Source organism: Sarcophilus harrisii, chromosome 3, assembly GCF_902635505.1.
Source record: "Sarcophilus harrisii chromosome 3, mSarHar1.11, whole genome shotgun sequence".
Classification (NCBI taxonomy): Eukaryota; Metazoa; Chordata; class Mammalia; order Dasyuromorphia; family Dasyuridae; genus Sarcophilus; species Sarcophilus harrisii.
In genome coordinates this window covers 62831118-62852036 of record NC_045428.1, presented here as the reverse complement: position 1 = coordinate 62852036, position 20919 = coordinate 62831118, and the positions used below count along the sequence as shown (strand labels likewise).

Here is a 20919-nt window from a genome sequence, read left to right as displayed (position 1 = left end):
CTTTCTAATCTTTCTCCTTTTTCTTTCTTAATTTCTTATACTCAATGTCTTTGAAATTCTTCTAGTCACCCAGCTTCAAAACTGTCACCTTGGATTCCTCTCTCCCTCAACAACTACTTGGCAATTCAATCCATTTCTTTCTTTGCAATATTTTGCCTCTCCTCCCCCCTTTCTCCTATTCCTATCAACTCAGAGAAGCAAAGATTATAGAAGTTGGAGTCAGCAGAAACCTTTGCCCAGATAGTCCTGCCTTTGACATTTACTAGGTAGGCAAATAAATCTCTCTGACTCATCTTTAAAATGGAGATAAAATTGTACCACCTCCCTAAGGCAATTAGCAAACCTTATGGCTTTCCATAAATGTTAAGGTACCCTCAACTGGACCATGAGTCTCCATATCAAATCTCTCACTTCCAAGCCATTCTTCATACAACCACCAGACTTGTTTTCCTAAACTAAAGCTCTGATCCCATCCTACACACATCTTCTTAGCTTTAAAACCTCAAATGGCTACCCATTGCCCACCAATTCAATAAACATTTATTCTTAATACTTACAGTGTGCACAGTGCTGGAGTTTAGATGGGCTTGCAAGCTGTATTCCTACATTTCTCTATATTCTAGACTACTTGTCATTGCCTAAGAACATTTTTGGTTCGTTTGGCTTTAAGACTATCTATTTAATCCCCCAAACCCTCCTTATCCCTGTCCATAGAATTTCCCAGTTGAAAAGGACTTCAGCAGTCAGATGTGTACCTAAAAAGGAATCCCTGATACAATATACCAGACAAATGATCAGCCAGTCTTTGCCTGAAGACCTCCAGGAAAGGTGAACTCATTACCTTTCAGAGGCAGCCTATTTCATAGGGGGATAGATTCGATTGTTAGGACACTTTTTGGGGGATATCAAATCTAAATTGCCCTCTTTGATATTTCCACTTATTACCCCAAATTCTGCCTTCTGGGGTCAAACAAACCAAGCTTAACCTTAACAGATCACCTTCAAATATTGTACTTGAAGATAGCTATGAATTTCCACCAGTATTTTTTTCTTCATGCCAAATAGTCCTAGCTCCTTCCACTCACCCTTGGTGGCCCCAAGGTTCTTCCCCTCCCGGATGCCGTCTAGTCTATGGTGCCCCAAAATGAACACAATATTCCAAATGTGGTCCAACTAGAGTGCTGTGTACTGGCACAGTCATCTCCTTATGTCCGGAAGCTGTGCCTCTCCATGCAAATCAAGGCAGTATTAGCTTTCTTGGCAACAACCCATCCTTGTTGATTCATGGTGAGCTTGCAGTCCACTAACCCTCCCAGATCTTTTTCAGACAAAATGCTAAGTATGCTTCCCCTACTTTGTACTGGTAAAATTCATTGGAAAAAAAGGTGAAATATTACATTGTGTATTAGTGTTTGAAATATCTTGGCAGGATCATTGGGAAGACTTAGTCCACAAATCAAAGGTAGATTTCTGGATTCCAAGGACAGCCTTCAACCCATTGCAACTTGTACTGATTCCTTCTCAATTTCGTCTTGGCAGATTCAGCTCCATGTTCCAGCCTGTTGGACTCAGTCATCCAGATCTTTCTTAGCTTTGTTCCCTTCACAGTACTTTCTTTCAATAAAAGGAGACATGATGACAGAGAGGAGAGAATGATACTAGAAAGGGTGGAGGTTTGAGCTGAGGTAGAGCTAAGAGTTAACCCTTTTCTAATTAGCACTAAATGTAATGGAGCATGATGACTGGTAGTGTCCTGTGTTTAGCTGTGCCATCGATGGCAGGATCCCACACACGGGATCGAGTCAGAACACCCAGGGGGAGTGGGGGGGGCGACTAGACTTCTGAGAACTCCATCCTTGATTCATTACATTGCAACGGACAAGCCAATTAGTTGTTCTTCTGTGTCTCTACCTGCTAAGTGGGAACACTAATAACTGTGGCCTTATCCACCTCACAGAATTGTCATAAAGATACAAGAACCAATCTGATCAGGTGCTTTGCAAGCTATCACAAGTGCTATGTAAATGTTGACATTTCAATTATGTGACTCTGGAGAAAGATGCTTTCTCACTTTTTCCCCTTCCTGCTTTTATAATGGAGCATGAAGATCCTGGCTAATAAACCACAGGATGCTCAGAAAATTCTCACTGATAATGAATTAGAATTTGTTAGTTAATTAGAATTAGAAAAGAGTTGTTAATGCATTGATAATGTTGAAGTTATAGGAATAGCTGAGACTCCAAGGAGACTGCTCTGAGACTGCTCCAGCATGAACTCATTTCTTCTCTTAGCACTCCATGGACCAGCTCCTTCGCTGGAGAAGGGCACTAATGCTGGGAGAATACAGCAAGGTCCCTGCAGCCTCAGCTCCTTGTATGGAAGGAGAAAGGGAAGGGAAGGTTCTGCCTGGATGAGGTCTGGTGTGAAAGCAGCTTCTTTGCCCCACTACCACCAAGATGTGGAGTGGGCACTAACCCCACCTGCAGCCAGTCCCACCTCCTCATTCTTCCTGCCAGCTTATTTCTGAGGTAAAGACAAGGGATCAAAATCTTTTTTCCATCAACTCACCTTCCTTTCAGGTTCCACTAGAACCCAGGGACTTAATACCTTCCCTCCCTCCCCCCCCCACCCAGTGTTCCCCTCTCTCAAAAAACTCAGAAGGGCAAGAATGAGTGAAAAATTCATTTTAATATTTCAATTCTGAGTCAGGTGAGAACTGACATTCTGGGCTCAATGGACGAGGAAGGGAAGAAAAGCTCGAGACGTCTCATTCCACGGCAAAATTTTGGCTCACCACAGGAAACAGCTCGAAGAAGCCCTGGATGGGGCAAAGCAGGGTGGAGTAGCTAGGTATTAGGGTTGGTATGACAACTCTCCCTGGAAATCCTCCCTCTTAGTGTTCCATTTTCTTTCCCTTAATTCTGGGGCTTGGCCTGGGCCCCTCAGCCTTGGAAGGCTGAGCTGGTCTGCTGAATGCTTTCGTGGCATTACCATGGTGACCAGTCTTGTCACTTAGAGGGATGACGTTGCCCCAGCAACCAATCCCAGAGATTGGAGACACTGCTGCCAGGTGAAGCGGATAAGGGAGGGCAGACGCAGGATTACCTTAAAGAGGGTAAGGGTCTGCAGCACACTGGAGGTGCATGCCATCTCCCGGATGGAGTGCATGGCCAGCTGGGGGCTGCCCAAGTCGAGCACCCGCAGCCCCAAACGAGCAGCCAGGATGGGCCCAATGGTTGTGCCACAAGGGGAATCATTCCGAACCATGAACTCCTGCAGAGATAGGAAGGGGAGTCCTAGGTGAGGATGCTCACAGCCAGGCTGAGATGCAAGGTCCATCAGGACTTAAGACTTCTGAGTCATGGCCACATGTGAAGAACCGGGAGGGACTAAATCTCTGGTCTCTGGGGGAGTCCTGGCTTTTCCATCGTCATAATCTCCGGGGCAAAGGGGCTGGAGAACGCCTGATGCTTCTGTTTAATAAAGGCGGCAACCTCAACACTGGGACACCGAGCACTGGGGGTCCCGGCTTTCCATGCAGAGTTCTCTCCTGGGATGTTACCCTCCGAGGCAGCCATCAGTGGGGCTTCCCCCCAAACTACAGGCCTGGGCCTAAACGCTCACCTGAAGGGGCACCCCCACTCGGCCAGCCACCTCGCGGATCAGCGCCTCGGAAACGGCGTTGGAAGCATAGCGTTGCTTGTTGTTCACCTTAATCACAGGTCCCTGGGAGGAGAAAAGAGGGGAAAGGGGCTCCAATGCATCAGTCTTAATCAGCATTGGTTAAGTGCTCCTGGAGGGAAAGCTGGGGTTTATGGGGATGTTGAAGGAAGAAGGTGGGTATTGGGTGGGAGATATGGGCCTGAGGTGGAGAGGAAAGGGAAAGACCCAGGCTGAAAATAAGCAGGATCCAATGGGAAGGGAAAGAGGGATATAGGGAAGGGAAAATAGAGGGGAAAGAGCTAGAAGGAAAAAAGGCAGGGCCTGAAAGTAGGGGTTAAGAGTTTTGAAAGGAGAAATGGGGACAGGTGATGGGGGGAGAGAGATGAGGTACAGCAGGGAGAGGCGAAGGACAGGAGCTGGGACAGAGGAGACACGGGGCCTGAGAGGGAGGAGTGATTACCTTGTGGAAAAGGGGCCGGTGGGCTTCCTCATGCTTATCCCTAGAGGAGAAAGATGAAATAGCTCTATAATCAGCTTAAGTTTGGGTTTGCTCTTAGGAAACTTTTCAGCACAGGACTGATGTGGGAGCAGCAGAGACCACTCGTGGGCTGGTCCCCAACACCCCCACTGTCGGTGAAGAAGAGGGCCCCGGGGACTCACAGGTAGTTGGGGTGCACGGCGTGGGCCATGTCGGCACTGATCATGTAGGACTTGGGCATGGCCTCCTCAAAGGCTGTCAGATTCTTGGGGGAGGCGGAGATACGCCGGAGCACCAGCTCCGTCAGCAATGACTCTGCTCCCTGGGCACTCTGTGATCCAACCTGGAGGGTCAGGGGGGAGGGGGCGGTGTCAGCTTAGGAATACTGGGCCAGTCTGAGGCAGGAGTTTGGGGGGCCCTTGTCCAAGCAAGGCTCCCCAGTGACAGATTAAGGGACCAAACCCCACCCCCTTCTCCTCCTGAGCAGCGGTCTTGGGGGCAGGGAAGTCCAACTGCCCAATGTTCCCACCCTAAGGAATGGTTTTATTCCCCTCTTCATGAAAACTGGGAGGCAGGGTAATTCCTAGTCATTTCCAAGACTGATGTAGCATTTTTGTTTATACTGTTCACTGGACATTCACCTCCTGTTGATAGTGGTTTAAAAAACATTATTAAAAATAATTCAATCTCCACTTCCATCCCCATCTTAGCCCCTAGAACAGGGTCCTGCATATAATACTCATTCAATAAATTTAGTTTATACTGTTCATTAGACATTTACTTATTGTTGGCAGTGCTTTAAATTATTATAATTATTAAAAATGATTCAATCTCCACTTTCACCATCTTAGCCCCTAGAACAGTGCTATGCATGTAATACTCATTCAATAAGTTGCTTATACTGTTCACTGGACATTCACCTACTGTTGGTAATGATTTAAAAAACATTATCAAAAATAATTCAATCTCTACCTCCACCATCTTAGCCCCTAAAATAGTGCCATGCATGTAATATTCATTCGATTAATTATTTGCTGAATGAAACACTGCTCTGCTTTCAAAGGGCCCGCCACTGGAGATAGAATCTTCCCTTCCAGCAATTAAGAGGCACCTACTAGGGCTATGGAGCTGTAACTGATCCTGAGATGCAAAGAACCTTAAAGACACAGATTCAACCTCTGAAGGGGTTACAGTCCAACTGGGGAGAGCCATGGCGTAAAGGACATGGTCCTGGGAGTCAGAAGACCTGGATTTAAATCCCAACGGAGGGGGCCCTTGTTTGCCAACACATGGCCCCATCTCTCTTCTCCACCAACTTGATCCTTTGATCATCATAATTTTCAACCTCCTCTTCTCCAAGGGGGTCTTCCCTTGAGGCCTAAAAAAATACCCAGCTTTTTTGAAGCTTCACTTAAGACTCTCACGCCCATCAAATATTGGTTATTTCCTCTTTTCAGAGCCAAACTCCTAGGAAAAAGGTGGTCCACATTTACACACTTGTCCCCATTTCTTCCCCTTTGTAGCCTGGCTCAACTCTCTGCAGAGACCCAAGGTCTCTGTGCCGTTAAGTTCTTCACCTTTATCCTTCCTTCTTGTCCTCTCTTTGATGTTGACAACGCTGACCACCCTTTCTGGGATACCCTCTTCTTCCTCTGGCTTGGCTGGGGGTGTCTTCCTCTCTGACTTATCCTTCTGAGCCCCCTCTGCAGGACCCTCATCCATCTTCCAGCCTTTGTTCCTGTCTGTATCCCAGACTGAGGAGCCTAGATGTGGTAAATGGACCCCAGGACTTGAGTTTGAAGGCTGCCTCAGGAACTTACTAGCAATTCCAGGCAAGTAACTCAATCTCCTGTGCCTGTTTCTTCCTGTGAAATGAAGGAGTTGGACATTATGGTCTCTTCTGGCCTTCAGCCTGTAATCCCACGCCTTTGTCTTGAGCCATTTTCTCTTCTATCTAAACTCTCTCATTAACTCCTCCCAAAGATTCCACTATCATTTCCACGATGAATGACTCCCAGACACACATTTGGAGCTCTCACCTCTCTTCTGAGCCACAGTCCCATAGATTTCTCCAGTCTGGATGTCCCTGGGCATCTCCAACTCATCAGGTCCAAAACAGAACACATTCTCTTCGCCCAGGCTCCCTCCTGCTCTTAACTTCCCAATTTCTGTTGAAATTCTTCCAGTGCCTCAAGTTTGAAACCCTGGAGACATCCCTGCCCCCATAATCAATCTCTAAGCCTTGTTGGTTCTACCTCGTCAGCACCTTTCAAATCCATCCGATTCTCTCCCTTACGTAGGCCTTCAAAAAATCAGCTCTTGTCTGGACTCCTGCAAGGGTCTCCTAATTGGCCTCCCCTTGCCCATCCAGTCTCCATGCAGCTGCCAAATGGATATTCCTGAAGCACAGCTCTCACCACTTGACTTTCCTAAATAAAAAACTTTAGAGATTCACATGTGCAAAAATGTCTGCAGCAACCCCTTTTGTAGTGTCAAGGAAGTGGAAACTGAGTGGATGCCTATCAGTTGGAATGGCTGAGTAAGTTATGGTACATGAATGCTGGAATATTATTGTTCTGTAAGAAATGGTCAGCAGGATGATTTCAGAAAGGCCTGGAGAGATTTACATGAACTGATCCTGAGTGAAGTGAGCAGAACCAGGAAATCACTGTACACGGCAACAAGATTATGTGATGATCAATTGTGATGGACTGGCTCTTTTCAACAAGGAGATGATTCAAGGCAATTCTAATAGACTTGTGATGGAGAGAACCATTTGCATCCAGAAAGAGAACTAAGGAGACTGAATATGGATCAAAACATAGTATTTTTCACCTTTTTGTTGTTATTTGTTGGCTTGGGTTTTTCTTTCTTATGGTTTTTTCTCCCTTTAATCTGATTTTTCTTGCACAGCATGACAAATATGGAAATATCTAAAAGAATTGCACATGTTTAATCTATATCACATCACTTGATGTCTTGGGGAGGAAAAAAAATTTCGAACACAAGGTTTTACAGAGGTGAAAACTGAAAACTATTTTTGCATAATATCTGGAAATATATGGAAAATATTTGCATAATATTGGAAAACCAGAAAAATAAATATTTTTAAAATAAAAAAAAACTCACAAAAAAAGAAATTTTAGGGGGTTCTCATTTCTTGACTCTAAACTTTTGCACAAACTTTCCCTTATGAAAATAATGCTCATCCATTTTCACCTCCCACCTTACCTCTTTAAACTTCTAGCCTAAGATTTAGCTTCACTCCTGCTTCCTTCAAGAGGCCTTTCCTGATTTCCTAAGTTGAGGGTCCTACCTCAACTCACTATTATTTATTATTTTAAAGAAATATTATTTGACTTTTTCTAATTACATGTAAAGACAATTTTCAGCATTCATTTTTTGAAAGATTTTGAGTCCCAAATTTTTCTCTTTCCTCCTCCCCAATCTGATACAGATTATACAAACTATTTACTTATACTGAGTATGCCACACCCAGAGACTGACTCACATTTGTACTTATTATATTTGTGTCTGATATATAACAAGTGCTTGATAAATGCTTGTTGGTTGAATGAACTTCTTCACCTCAGTTCATTCATCTATGCAAGAGAGAATAACAACCTGCATTACTCATTTTATAAAAAAAGGTAACAGGCATTTATTAAACACCTACTATATGCCAGGTGCTTTATAATTATTTGACTTAATTCTAACGACATCCCTGGAGAGGGTGTGGTAGATGCTATTTATCAATCCCATTTTATGGAGAAGAATTTATAAAACTTTAGAGGGAGAGGAGATCCTAGGATGCTACATCCAAAGAAACTGAAGCAGAAGTTAAACTACTTTCAGGGGGTAGGGGAGGGGGAGGTAGATAAATACTATTATCACTCCCATTCTAGAGATGAGGAAACTGAAATTGGGGTTTAATGACTTGCCCAGGATGTTAGTAAGCCTCTGAGGCACATCTGAACTCTGGTTTTCTTAACTGTAGATCTGCTGCTCTAGCTACTGCATTACTTCCTTATCACTGAACTAGGAAGATCAAACAAGACATGATATGTAAACTTTTTAAAACTGTTAACTGCCCCTTCTCTACTTATCCTATTTATACAGGGTATCCCCTAAAGTCTAGGTACAGTTTTAAGTTTTAAAACTTCCCCAAGTTCTTTGGGTCAAGCTGGTAGTGTCTGTACTATGCCAAATCTAGCTTCTTTTTTTTTATTAAGCTAAAATTCTCTTCCCCCACCTGTCATGTAAAATTTTCAGAGGCTGGGATCTAAACTTAGATGCCTGATCAATGCTGCGGCTGAGGGAGGGAGGAGTCTGCCTTTACTTTGGCACCAGGTTGTGTCACAAGTGGTCTGATGCTGGGAAGAGGACCTTTCTTTTTCTTTATTATATCTTTTTACTGACAGAACATATGCAAGGGTAATTTTTCAACATTGACCCTTGCAATCACTTCTGTTCCAACTTCTTCCTTCCACCCCCTCTCCTAGATGGCAGGTAGTCCCAAACATGTTAAATATGTTAAAGTTCTCTTAAATACAACATATGTATACATATTTATACAGTTATCTTGTTGCACAAGAAAAATCGGATTTAGAAAGAAGGTAAAAATAACCTGGGAAGAAAAACAAAAATTCAAGCAGTCCACACTCGTTTCCTAGTGGAACCAGACCTTTCATACACTCAGAAACTATCCGGATGAAAACTATGTACAAGGCACTCTCCCAGGTACAACGAGGGGGGTAGGGGAGGTGGTGGAAAGAGCCCTTACCCACAGGAGCTGATAACCTAGTCTGGGAGTGGCTGGGAGAGATGGAGACCAAAAAAAAAAGGAGAAATGAAAAATAAGGCAGCGGAGGCCAGTAGGGAAAAGAAGTGCATCCAGTGAACTTCAACACAAAGAAAGCTTGATTTTGGATTTCATCAGTGCAGGGGGATCCCCCCAGATCAACATCTTGCCTGTAGCTTGTCTTAAAAAGTCTCCTAGGAGCAACCAGTTACAACCAAGATCCTGAATGATCTGCCCATAGATTTAAACAGCCAGGTGTCATGGGAGAGACTTGAATTCAGATCTTCCTGGCTAAATCCCATTGCTTTCCCCAGAGGTAAAATGAGATGGATGAGGATATCAAGGAAGGCTTCCTGGAGGCATCATTTGAGTTAGGCCTTGATGGATGGATAGGAGAATTTTAGGCAAAAATGGGAGAGAAATGCATCCTAAGCTGAGCCAATAATGTGACTGACTTCTTACCACCTCCAGCCCTTTCCATGGGCCTTAGAAAAGGTTTGTTCACAGGAATGGACAGAAATTCCCCAGCTCCCTGGCCTATTGCCCCCTTTCTTCCCCATCAGGTTCATGTTCTCACCTCTTCGTGGTCATAAAGCGCAACCATTCGGACATTAGGCTCTGAAGCAAGGGATGCTGGGGCAGCACAAGAGTCAATTAAGGCCTGAGAGAGAGACACAAGCATTTTTTAGTTGGCTACTATATCCCCAAGTGCTGTGTATTTTTTTTTTTAAGGAAAGACTGCTTTGGGGGCCCACAAGACTCTCCCCCTCTTCCCCATCCTCTGTCACCAAGGCTAGAACAATGGGGGTTCCTCTCTCTTTTCCTTCCCCACCTTCTGTCACCAAGGCCAGAACAATGGGGGGGTTCCTCTCCCCCTTCCTTCCCCACCCTCTGTCACCAAGGCCAGAACAATGGGGGGTTCCTCTCCCCCTCCCTTCCCCACCCTCTGTCAGCAAGGCTGGAACAATGGGGGTTCCCGAGGCATTTCCAGCACTCTCTAACCTACTCCCCCCTCCAGTCTCACCAAAGGAAGTGCTATGAGGAAAGGGAGGAGACAGCTCCCTAGTTCCCTCCCACATATCCTCAGAGGCCCGAGACCTTCCAAAACCCTATATGTCTGTACTATTGACCCCCTGCGATGTGTCCAAGGCTTTGTGCCATGGGGATGGAGCAGGGCATCTATTTGCCAAGCCCCTGGCTCCACACCTGGAGGGCACAGAAGCAGCTGTGCAAGTTGTCCAGTCGGGGGGAGAAGATGAACTCCTCATAGGCGCCTCCCAGGATCTGGAGAGAAGGGACAGTTAGCCTGGCCAGCTCCACTCCCCACAATCCCACGCTTTTGGCTCTTTTCCCCCCTGTGGTTTGCTCTCTCCATTTTGCAGAGCTAAGCCAGGCTGTGGGTCAGGAGGTCCCCCCTCTCCTTACCGCAGGCTGAGTATCTGTGAGACACAATTCCATTTCCAGGATGTCCTCAGGTTTCTGCCCCAACTGGGCAGAGAGCAGAGACATGAGCACTGACTGGTGTCTGTTCGTCTACAGGGACGGGTATGAATTGGAGAGCGGTCACTTGGGGATCCTTTATTCCCACGCCTCTCTGTGCTCCGTCCCACCCCACCCCCAACATCTTCCTATCCCTTCCCTTCCCCCACCTGAGTCTCCCTTCTCACCTTGGCAGCAGGAGACCCTGAATCAGACACGCCCTTCTCCAGCTCCTCCTGCACCGCAGTGGCCAGGATGGGTATTCTGCAAGGAGGTGGGGGACAGCAGAATGAGGGGGGCTGGGACAGGGGAAGGTCTGCATTTATGCTGGTCCTGCCCATGCCTCTGTTACAAACGGCCACCTAATCCCTAAACAGCCCTTCATCCTTCATCTAACTTCTCTTTGAGAATACAGTGGTTCCCAACCTATGGAAGGACTTTTCAGAGTTACTGCAAGAGGGTCTGCTTTAGCAAATGACTTAGTATAAATATAATAAAAATTGTGGAAATACATATAGAAGAATTGTACATATTCAACATATGTTGGATCACTTGCCGTTTAGGGGAGGAGAGAGGGAGAAGAAGGAAAAAAATTGGAACACAAAGTTTTGCGAGGGCTAATGCTGAAGAATTATCCATGCATATGTTTTAAAAATAAAAAGCTTTAATTAAAAAAAAACCATATGCATGGATAGTTTTCAGTATTCACCCTTGCAAAACCTTGTGTTCCAGTTTTTCCCCCCTTCTCATAGATGGCAAGCAGTCCAACATGTCTATGTTAAACATAGTATAAATATGCGTTAAATCCAACATCATGCATATGTTTTGAAAATAAAAAGCTTTAATAAAAAAATAATCAAACGTATTTGGTGTAGGATAAATAATATGGCCTACACATATATATCACTTAATTATTGTGATGAGTGACGTGGTTGACTTAGAGCATTCAGCATTCAGAATGGTGAGTGAGGTAGTTGACTTAGGGCATTCAGAACGGTCATTATGGATTTTCGGAGACAGCACCCTGTGGAAGTCCTCATGCTCCAAAAGGTCAGGAGCCGCTGCAGAGCCGGTACCAGGGCCCTCCCCCAGCTCCGTCCCCATCTCTGACCTCCCCATCTCTGACCTCCCCATCTCTGACCTCCCCATCTCTGACCTCCCCTGCCTCGCCCCCGTCCCTGATCCCGGTTCTCACAAGTGGGTCTCGGGGTTGGGACCGAAGTTTTCATTGACGGTCCGATGCAGGTGGATCGCCAAGTGGGGGATGCGCAGTATCGGTCTCTCCACATGCACCAACTGTTGTTCAATGTGCCCGGAGGAAGGATTCTGTAACGGCGGGGGAGCAGGTCAGCCGGGGCCCGGGCCTTCCTCCTGCTGCTGCGGCCTCGGTGGCCAGTCCCCGATTAGCAGAGGCCCCACCGGTCTCTGGGGAGCCCTTGCGGGGTCTCCCCGCACCTTTCCCCAGCAGCTCTGCCAGGGGAACCGCGGGCACCAGGCCGCTGTCCCTGCCCAAACCCAGGACCCGGGCGCCCCTTACCTTGATAATGACTCGCCCAGCCAAGGAGAGGTCGCGGTCAAACCAGGTGCTCCAGATCCCGCCCCCGTAGGTCTCTACGCCCACCTGCAGGAAGCCCCCCTGGCTGCGCCGGGACCTGCGCTTCACCTGCGGGGACACACACCGTCCGGGAATGGCAGCCTGCCGGGGGGCAGCCTCTGCAGCTCACCAGAGGACCAAGCATCCCGCCGGCCCAGGGCCTCTCTCCGGGCCTTATCTCGCCCCCTGCGTTCCCTGGGTGGGCGGCCCAGCAAGGACCCCGAGCCCCCATTTCCGGACTGAGCCCCCCTTCCGGACCCCGAACCCCCTTTTCTGTACCCCTACCCCCACTTCCGGACCCCGAGCCCCCCATTTCCGGACCGAGCCCCCCATTTCCGGACCGAGCCCCCCCTTCCGGACCCCGAGCCCCCCATTTCCGGACCGAGCCCCCCCTCCCGCACCCCGAGCCCCCCATTTCCGGACCGAGCCCCCCCTCCCGCACCCCGAGCCCCCCTTCCGTACCCTGAGGCAAGGGCTGTCGGTGTGGGCGCCGATGACGCTGAAGCCGTTGCCGGGGGAGTACCGGCCCCCCACCGCGAAGGCGATGATGGTGGAGGAGTTCCTGGTCACGAAGTACTGGGGGAGCAGGGGGAGAGCGCTCGGCGCGGGCCTCGGAGCCGGGCCCCCGGCGCTGCCCCCGCCGCCCCGCCCTCCCTACCTTGCGCTCGGGCTGCAGCTCCCATTTCTCCGCCTCTTTGAGCTCCTGGAAGCCGGCCTGCAGGAGGCGGCTGCGGCACTCGGCCACCACTGCGGGGGGAGGGGACCGCGGTCAGGGGGAGGGGCGGGGGGGGGCTCCGCTTCTCCTCTCCCGGGGGGCGGCGCTTACCGTGGAAGGGGGAGGGCCCGCGGTTCACAAACTTGAGCAGCTCCCGGGCTGCCGCCTGAACCGCCTCCTTTCCCGCCGCTGAAGCCTGGGAAGGCAGAGATTCGGGCTGCAGCCCCCGCTCCCGGGGCCGCAGGTGGGGGTCTCCCCGGGAGGCGGCCCCGTCCCGTCCCCGACCTGGGAAACTTCCCCGTCCGGGTCTAGCCGCGAGCGCCCCGGCCCCCCCCACCCCCCGGCTCCAAGCGGGGAGACTCTGCAGGAGGAGACTCGGCCGGCCTCCGCGATCCGAGCCCCCTCCCCTCCCCCCGGGCCCGAGCTTCCCCCTCCCCCATCCGTGCTCTGCAGTCCGTGCACACAAAAGCCCTTCCTGCAGGCAAGGCCCCCTTCCTCCTCCCCCCCCCCCCCCGGACCCCTCCCCTCCCCCTCCCCTCGCCGGGCCCGGAAGGCCAGGACCCCCTCCCCGCCCTGCGGCTGCAGCTTTCTCTTTCGCTTTAGCCTGCAGCCCCGCGCTTAGGGTGGCTGCAGCGGGACGCCCAGGACCCCGCTGCGGCGCGCGCCGGGGGGGGGGCGGGGGCTCCCGCCTCACCTGCATGACTCTGCCTGCCTTTCGCGCTCGCGGACCCAACTCGACTCCCGCCCCTCGCCGGCTCCGAGTACTATGCGGCTCCAATCCCGGCCCCGCCCTCCCGCTCTGGGGCCCGGCGGCCCGGAGCCCTCTGCTGACTGGGAGGAGCTAGGGCAGCCCGGCGCGCGGCCCCCTCCGCCGCCCGGGGCCGAGCTCCGGGACACCCGCGCCGCGGCGCAGCGCGCGGGCGGGGCCGCCAGGGGGCGGGGCGGCTCCCGGCGCCGGCAGGCGCCTACGGCTCATGGGGTCCTGGAAGGGGGCGCCGGGCTCTTACTTACTCTAGATGGTTCGCACTCAGCTTTTTTTTTTTTTTTTTAATAGTTTTTTTTTTTTTTTTTTTTTTGCTTAGCTGCTCACCATTTATTTCTTAAATACTTTTTTTATTTCTTAAATTTCTCACCATTTAAAAAATAGCCTTTATGGTTTTTTTTGCTCCCCTGCTCACCATTTATTTTTTAAATGCTTTTTTATTAAGTTTCTCACCATTTAAAAAGTAGCTTTTATGGTTTTTTGCTCAGCTACTCACCATTTATTGTTTAAATGCTTTTTTATTTCTTACGATTCTCACCATTTAACAAGTAACTTTTGGGTTTTTGTTGTCGTTTAGCTGCTCACCATTTATTTTTGCCATACTTTTTTTTTTTTTATTTTTTAGGTTTCTCACCATTTAAAAAAAACTTTCAAAAAACTTGTTTTTGTTTGGTTAGCTGCTCGTTTAGTTTCGAAATACTTTATTTCTTAAATTTCTCATCATCTTAAAAAACAGCCTTTTTTCTTTGTTTAGCTGCTCACCATTTATTTTTTTTAAAACTTTATTTACTAAGTTTCTCACCGTTTAAAATTCTTTTTTTTTTTTTTTTTTTTTTTTTTTGCTGAGACAATTGAGGTTTAAGTGACGTGCCCAGAGTCACACAAGTAGGTAGTGTTAAATGTTTGAGCCCAAATTTGTATTCAGGTCCTCCTAATTTCAGGGCTGGTGTGCATTTCGACCCCTAACTGCCCCTCATTTATTTATTTTTAAATAAATTTCTTGATATTTTTGATTTCTCACCATTTAAAAAATAGATTATTTATGCATTAGTTCCTCACTTTGTTTTTAAAATAGATTTGTAATTTAAAAAAATTTTTTATCATGTATTCATTTTAAAACTAATGTTTTGATATTTCCCAATTTCTCATAATTAAAATATATATATATATATAATTTCTCACACGTATTTTTAAAGGTTTTAAATTTATTTTTAAATAAATTTTTTAGCTTCTCACCATTTATTTTTTATTTTTTCTCCACATTTAAAAAATATAGTTTGTGCAGTAATGAACTGAACCAGCTATGCCCAGAGAAAGAACTTTGGGAGATAACTAAAAACCATTACATTGAATTCCCAATCCCTATATTTATGCCCACCTGCATTTTTGATTTCCTTCACAAGCTAGTTGTACAATATTTCAGATTCTGATTCTTTTTATACAGCAAAATAATGTTTTGGTCATGTATACTTATTGTGTATCTAATTTATATTTTAATGTATTTAACATCTACTGGTCATCCTGCCATCTGGGGGAGGGGGTGGGGGGTAAGAGGTGAAAAATTGGAACAAGAGGTTTGGCAATTGTTAACGCTGTAAAGTTATCCATGCATCATATAACCTGTAAATAAAAGGCTATTAAATAAAAAAAAAATAGTTTGTGATATAATGTTAATTTCTTTCCATTTATTTTTAAAATAGATTTTTAAATAATTTAGTTTTCACTGTTTATCTTTAAAAATAATCTTGATTTTTAAAAAATCTCATTGTCTTAATAGGTTCTTGATTTTTTTAGTTTCTTACCAACTACTTAAAAATAGATTTTGATGTCTTAAAAATCTTTTCTCACTCATGTATTTCTTTCTAAAAAATAAATACTTATGGATATCTTCTGTTTTGACACCACCTATATTTCCTTTTGGATCTCTCCATTTTCTATTCCCAAAAAAAATTTTTTAAGAGGAAAAAAAGAAAAAAAAATCTGTGAAATGGTAAATAAATTTACTTTTTTCTCTAATACCTTGTTTTCCACTATAAGGGAAGATGGAGGAGTAAGAAAACTCTCATTAGCTTGGTGGATGGAGTGTGGGACTTGGAGTTAGGAAGATATATGATCAAATTGTGACTAATCTTTGCCTCATTTTCCCCATCTGTAAAATATCAGTCAATAAATTTATCTATTAAGCACCTACTGTGTGTAGCAAATAATACTAAACTTGAGATAAGAAGAAAGGTAAAAACAAAACAGACCCTACCCTTCCTGAGTTGGCAATTTATTAATAGAGGAGATGATAAGCCAACAATTATGTGCAAATAAGGCAAAGGTACAGATAATGTTAGAGGAAAGACTAGCATTAAGTGGATTGGAAAAGACTTTGTGAAGAAGGTGGGATTGAAGCTTTGACTTGAAGAAAGCCAGAAGACAGATGAAGGAATCAATTCCAAGTATAGAAGACAGCCAGGATCCTTTCCTTGGACTCATTTCTCAGATACTCCCCACCCCATCCTATTCTTACTCCTCCCTGTGATTCCGAGCCCCTGATGTCATTGTACAGACTTCTTTCCCCATCTCTTATTGCCTTACTCTCCTTTCCCTCAACCCTTATCCTCTTTCCCCCCCATAGCAGATCCTCTTATCCCTTTCATTGTGCTCTCTGGAATAGTTAACACACCTGCTTTCACCTTCAGCCTTTTCCTTTCCCACCCCCTTCATCTTCTGACCTGGTATCCCTAGATAGTAGTTTTTTTAGTGTTTTAGTATTTTTAGTATTGATTGCATGTTTACTCATTTGCCTCTTTTTGTATCCTCAGTGTTTGCTAGCATGCAGTAGGCACTTAATACATGCTTACTGACTGATTGGTCATTCCCTTTGACTCCATTTTTGTGGTGGAAAACTCCTTGTTTCTCATTGCCACTTCAAAGCTTTCCCTTTATCACTCACTGTCACTCAGTACTTTCTCCTTTGAGGCTCATTCATTCAATATTATCTATTTTCACCCACAAAACACTATCCTCCCTTCTTCGAGGAGTTCTGTCCTGACTCAGAGTCATTTTCACCTTCCCTACTCTTGCTATTAGACTGGAGGTCTTCAGCACATATATTGATTATCTTTTAAATGCCCAATTTTTCACTTCCTTAATTTTCCCATTTCCCCATGTCTTACCTTGACTCTGCGTTAGCTATGAACTCTGAAATTGATTTGTCTGCTCATAATCTTTTCTTCTGCCTTATGATTCTGAACCCTGTTTTTCACTTTGCTGTTTCACCACTCAGTTCTTTCCCAGGCTGTCATCCCTAACTTTCCTTCCTTAGCTTGATCTCTTGATGAACCACTTCATCTTTATACTCTATTCTCCAATTTAATCCTTTGTTCCATATCATATCACCGTTCATTCTCCAACCTTGGATTTATTTCTATAATCCACTGCCTTCAGTCTTACTTGTGTGCTGCTGAACCGAATTGGAGAAAATCCTAAAACCATACTGTGACTGAAGTCCCCGAACAATTTATGTGACATAATCTCAAATGGGCTCTCATTGCAGCAAGGTCATACTTTCACACCTCTGTAATTGACTCACTATCTTCCTCAGCACAGCTGGTAGCAATTCCAAACCTTTCATCCCTCCTCATACTTCCCGTGCAATCTTTCTTCCATCTTTTCAACTGAGGACCTCACTTCATACTTTAGTGCAAAAAAGGAGCCCACTTGAGAGTTCACTGTTTTATCCCCCCCTTTCCCATCTTGGTCTCAGATCACTCAGATGTAGTTTTTTCTTCTTTCCTATTTCTCATGAAGAAAAAAGTGATCTTTCTCATCAAGGCAAACCTTTCTACATGAATCTTGATTCTCTGTTTTCCACTCTTCTCCAATAAATTGCCTCCCACTCCCATTCTAATCTTCAGTCTTTATCCATTGGTTGCTTCCTTGCTGTTTACAAACACACTTATGTGTCCCTCCTCCTTAAAAAAGCTCTCACTATTGATCCAGCCATTCTGGAGAGCAATTTGGAACTATGCCCAAAGGGCTATCAAATTGTGCACACCCTTTGATCCAGTGCTGGGTCTGTATCCCAAAGAGATTTTTGTAGTGGCAGGGAACTGGAAGCTGAGTCGATGCCCATCAGTTGGAGAATGGCTGAATAAGTTGTGGTATGTGAATATAATATAATTCTTGTTCCATAATAAATAATCAGCAGGATGATTTCATAAAGCCTTGGAGAGACTTACATGAACTGATGTTAAATGAAGAACCATGAGAATATTGTACACAGCAAAACCAGATTATGTGATGATCAGTTGTGATGGAAATGTCTCTTTTCAACAGTGAGGTAATTTATGATGGAGAAAGCCATCTACATCCAAGAGAGAGAACTATGGGGACTGAATGTGGATCACAACATAGTATTTTCACCTTTTTTGTTGTTTATTTGCTTTTTTCCTTTTCTCATTTTTTTTCTTTTTGATCTGATTTTTCTTGTACAGTATGATAAATGTAGAGATATGTTGAGAAGAATTGTACGTTTAACCTATATTGGATTATTTGATGTCTAGGGGAAGGGATGGGAGAAGGGAGAGAGAAAAATTTGGAACAAGATTTTTCAAGGTGAATATTGAAAACTATCTTTGCATATATTTTGAAAATAAAAAGCCATTATTAAAAATAAAAGCTCTCAATTCTACCATTCCTGCTATCAACATTATCTTTCATTCCTTTTTTGGGCTAAATTTCTTGAGAAAGCCATTTGCAATTTGTGTCTCCACTTCTCTCACTTAATTCTAAACCCTTTGCAATTTGATTTCTGACCTCATTATTTGATTCAAACATCTCTCCAAAGTCATGAGTGATCTCTTGTCAAATCTAATGGCTTTTAAAAAAAATTCAGTTTTCATCCTTTTTGACCTCTCTATAGTTTTTTACAATGTTGATCATCTTCTTCTCCCCGATACTCTCTCTTTACTAAATTTTTGTGACCCTGCTCTGTCTGGGTTCTTTTCCTGCCTGACCACTACTCATCTCCTTTGCTGGATCTTCATCCAGATCACTTCTGTTCAGCATCAGTGCCCCTAAGACTCTGTCCTGAACCTCCTTTTTTTTTTTTTTTTTTTTTTTTTTTTTTTTTTTTTTTTTTACTATTTTTAGTGATCTCATAAACTCCCATGGAGTCAGTTATCATCTTTCTACAGAAATGACTCTCAGATTTATTTATCCAACCATAATCTTTCTCCTGACTTCTAGTATTATATCATGAGCTGGCTGTTGGACATCTTGAACTAAATGTCCCATATGTTTCAGTCATGTTTGACTCTGTGAATCCATTTGAGGTTTTCTTAGCAAAGATACTGGAGTGGTTTGTCATTTCTATCTACAGCTTATTTTTTTTACAGATGAGGAAACTGAGGCAAACAGGATGAAGTTTCTTTTTTTTTAATTATAGCTTTTTATTGACAAAATATATGCATGGGTAATTTTTCAACATTGATCCTTGCAAAACCTTCTGTTCCAAATTTTCCCCTCCTTTCCCCCACCCCTTCCCCTAGATGGCAGGTAGTCCCAATACATGTTAAGTATGTTAAAGTATATGTTAAATACTATATATATATATATATATATATATATATATATATATATATATATATACATATTTATAGTTATCTTGTTGCACAAGAAAAATCGGATTTAGAAAGAAGGTAAAAATAACCTGAGAAGGAAAACAAAAATGCAAGCAAACAACAACAAAGAGTGTAAATGCTATGTTGTGGTCCACACTCATTTCCCAGTGTTCTTTCACTGGTTGTAGCTGGTTCTGTTCATCACTGATCAATTGGAAGTGATTTGAATCCTCTCATTGCCGAATATAGCCATTTCCATCAGAATTGATCCTGATACAACATTGTTGTTGCTGTGTATAATGGTCTTCTGGTTCTGCTCATTTCACTCAGCATCAGTTCATGTAAGTCTCTCCAGGCCTTTCTGAAATCATCCTGTTGGTTGTTTCTTATAGAACAATAATATTCCATATTATTCATATACCACAACTTATTCAGCCATTCTCCAACTGATGGGCATCCACTCAATTTCCAGGTTCTTGCCACTACAAACAGGGCTGCCACAAACATTCATGCACATACAGGTCCCTTTCCCTTCTTTAATGTCTCCTTGGGGTATAAGCCCAGAAGTAACTCTGCTGGATCAAAGGGTATGTACAGTTTGATTACTTTTTGAGCATAGTTCCAGATTGCTCTCCAGAATGGGTGGATTCCTTCACAATTCCACCAACAATGTATCAGTGTCACAGTTTTCCCACATCCCCTCCAACATTCTGCAATGTCTTTCCCTGTCATTCTAACCAGTCTGACAGGTGTGTAGTGGTATCTCATAGTTGTCTTAATTTGCATTTCTCTGATCAATAATGATTTGGAACATCTTTTCATATGAGTAGGAATAGTTTCAATTTCATTCTCTGAAAATTGTTTGTTCATATCCTTTGACCATTTATCAATTGGAGAATGGCTTGATTTCTTATAAATTAGAGTCAATTCTCTATATATTTTGGAAATGAGGCCTTTCTCAGAACCTTTAACTGTAAAAATGCTTTCCCAGTTTATTACTTCCCTTCTAATCTTGTCTGCATTAGTTTTGTTTGTACAAAAGCTTTTTAACTTGATATAATCAAAAATTTTCTATTTTGTGATCAATAATGATCTCTAGTTCTTCTTTGCTCACAAATCAGGCAAGAAACTTCTTGCCCAAAGTCACACAGCTAGCTAGTAAGATCAAAACACAAATTCAAAGAAAACAACAAAGTCAAAACTTCTACAATCCAAAACCTCAAAGAAAAATATGAATTGGTCTCAGGCAAAATAATTCCTGGAAGAACTCAAAAAGGATTTAAAAAGTAAAAGAGAGAGATAGAGAAAAACCTGGGTAAAGAAATGAGAGTGATGCAAGAAAATCATGAAAAAAGAGTCAATTACTTTGTAAAGGAAACACAAAAATACTGAAGAAACTAACCCCTTAATGGAAAATTCCCTCAGCATCCAGAGGAAAAACTATGGAGACTGAGTGCAGATCAATGCATACCGTTTTTACTTTTTATTTTTCTGTTTTTTTCTTTCTCATGGTTTTTCTATTTTGTTCTGATTTTTTTCCTTCCTAATAAGGAAATATGTAAAAAAATGAATTTACATGTATAATCTAAAAAAATTTAAATATAAATTGTCCTCTTAAAAAAAGAACCTTAAAAATAGAATTGGCCAAATAGTAAAAGAGACACTAAAATCTCCTGAAGACAGGAGTTCCTTAAAAAGCAGAATTGGTCAAATGGAAAAGGATGTCAAAAGATCACTAAAGAAAAGAGTTCCTTAAATATGAGAATTGGGGAAATGGAACTAATGATCCTATGAAACATTAAGAAACAAGCAAA

General features: G+C 44.2%; 1 protein-coding gene across 1 annotated transcript; it reads right to left on the bottom strand.

The window, feature by feature from the left end:
* Window positions 1-2669: 2669 nt before the first annotated feature.
* DNPEP (aspartyl aminopeptidase) lies at window positions 2670-13562 on the bottom strand. The gene is made up of 15 exons (XM_031957996.1): window positions 13425-13562; window positions 12842-12926; window positions 12674-12762; window positions 12478-12591; window positions 11959-12084; window positions 11617-11747; window positions 10610-10685; window positions 10368-10475; window positions 10149-10226; window positions 9520-9603; window positions 4324-4484; window positions 4124-4163; window positions 3625-3726; window positions 3106-3273; window positions 2670-2818 (listed from the first exon to the last, which is right to left on the bottom strand). The coding sequence occupies exons 1-15, from the start codon at window positions 13428-13430 to the stop codon at window positions 2768-2770; spliced, it is 1419 nt and encodes a 472-aa protein (XP_031813856.1). The 5' UTR covers window positions 13431-13562; the 3' UTR covers window positions 2670-2767.
* Between the last annotated feature and the right edge of the window lie 7357 nt (window positions 13563-20919).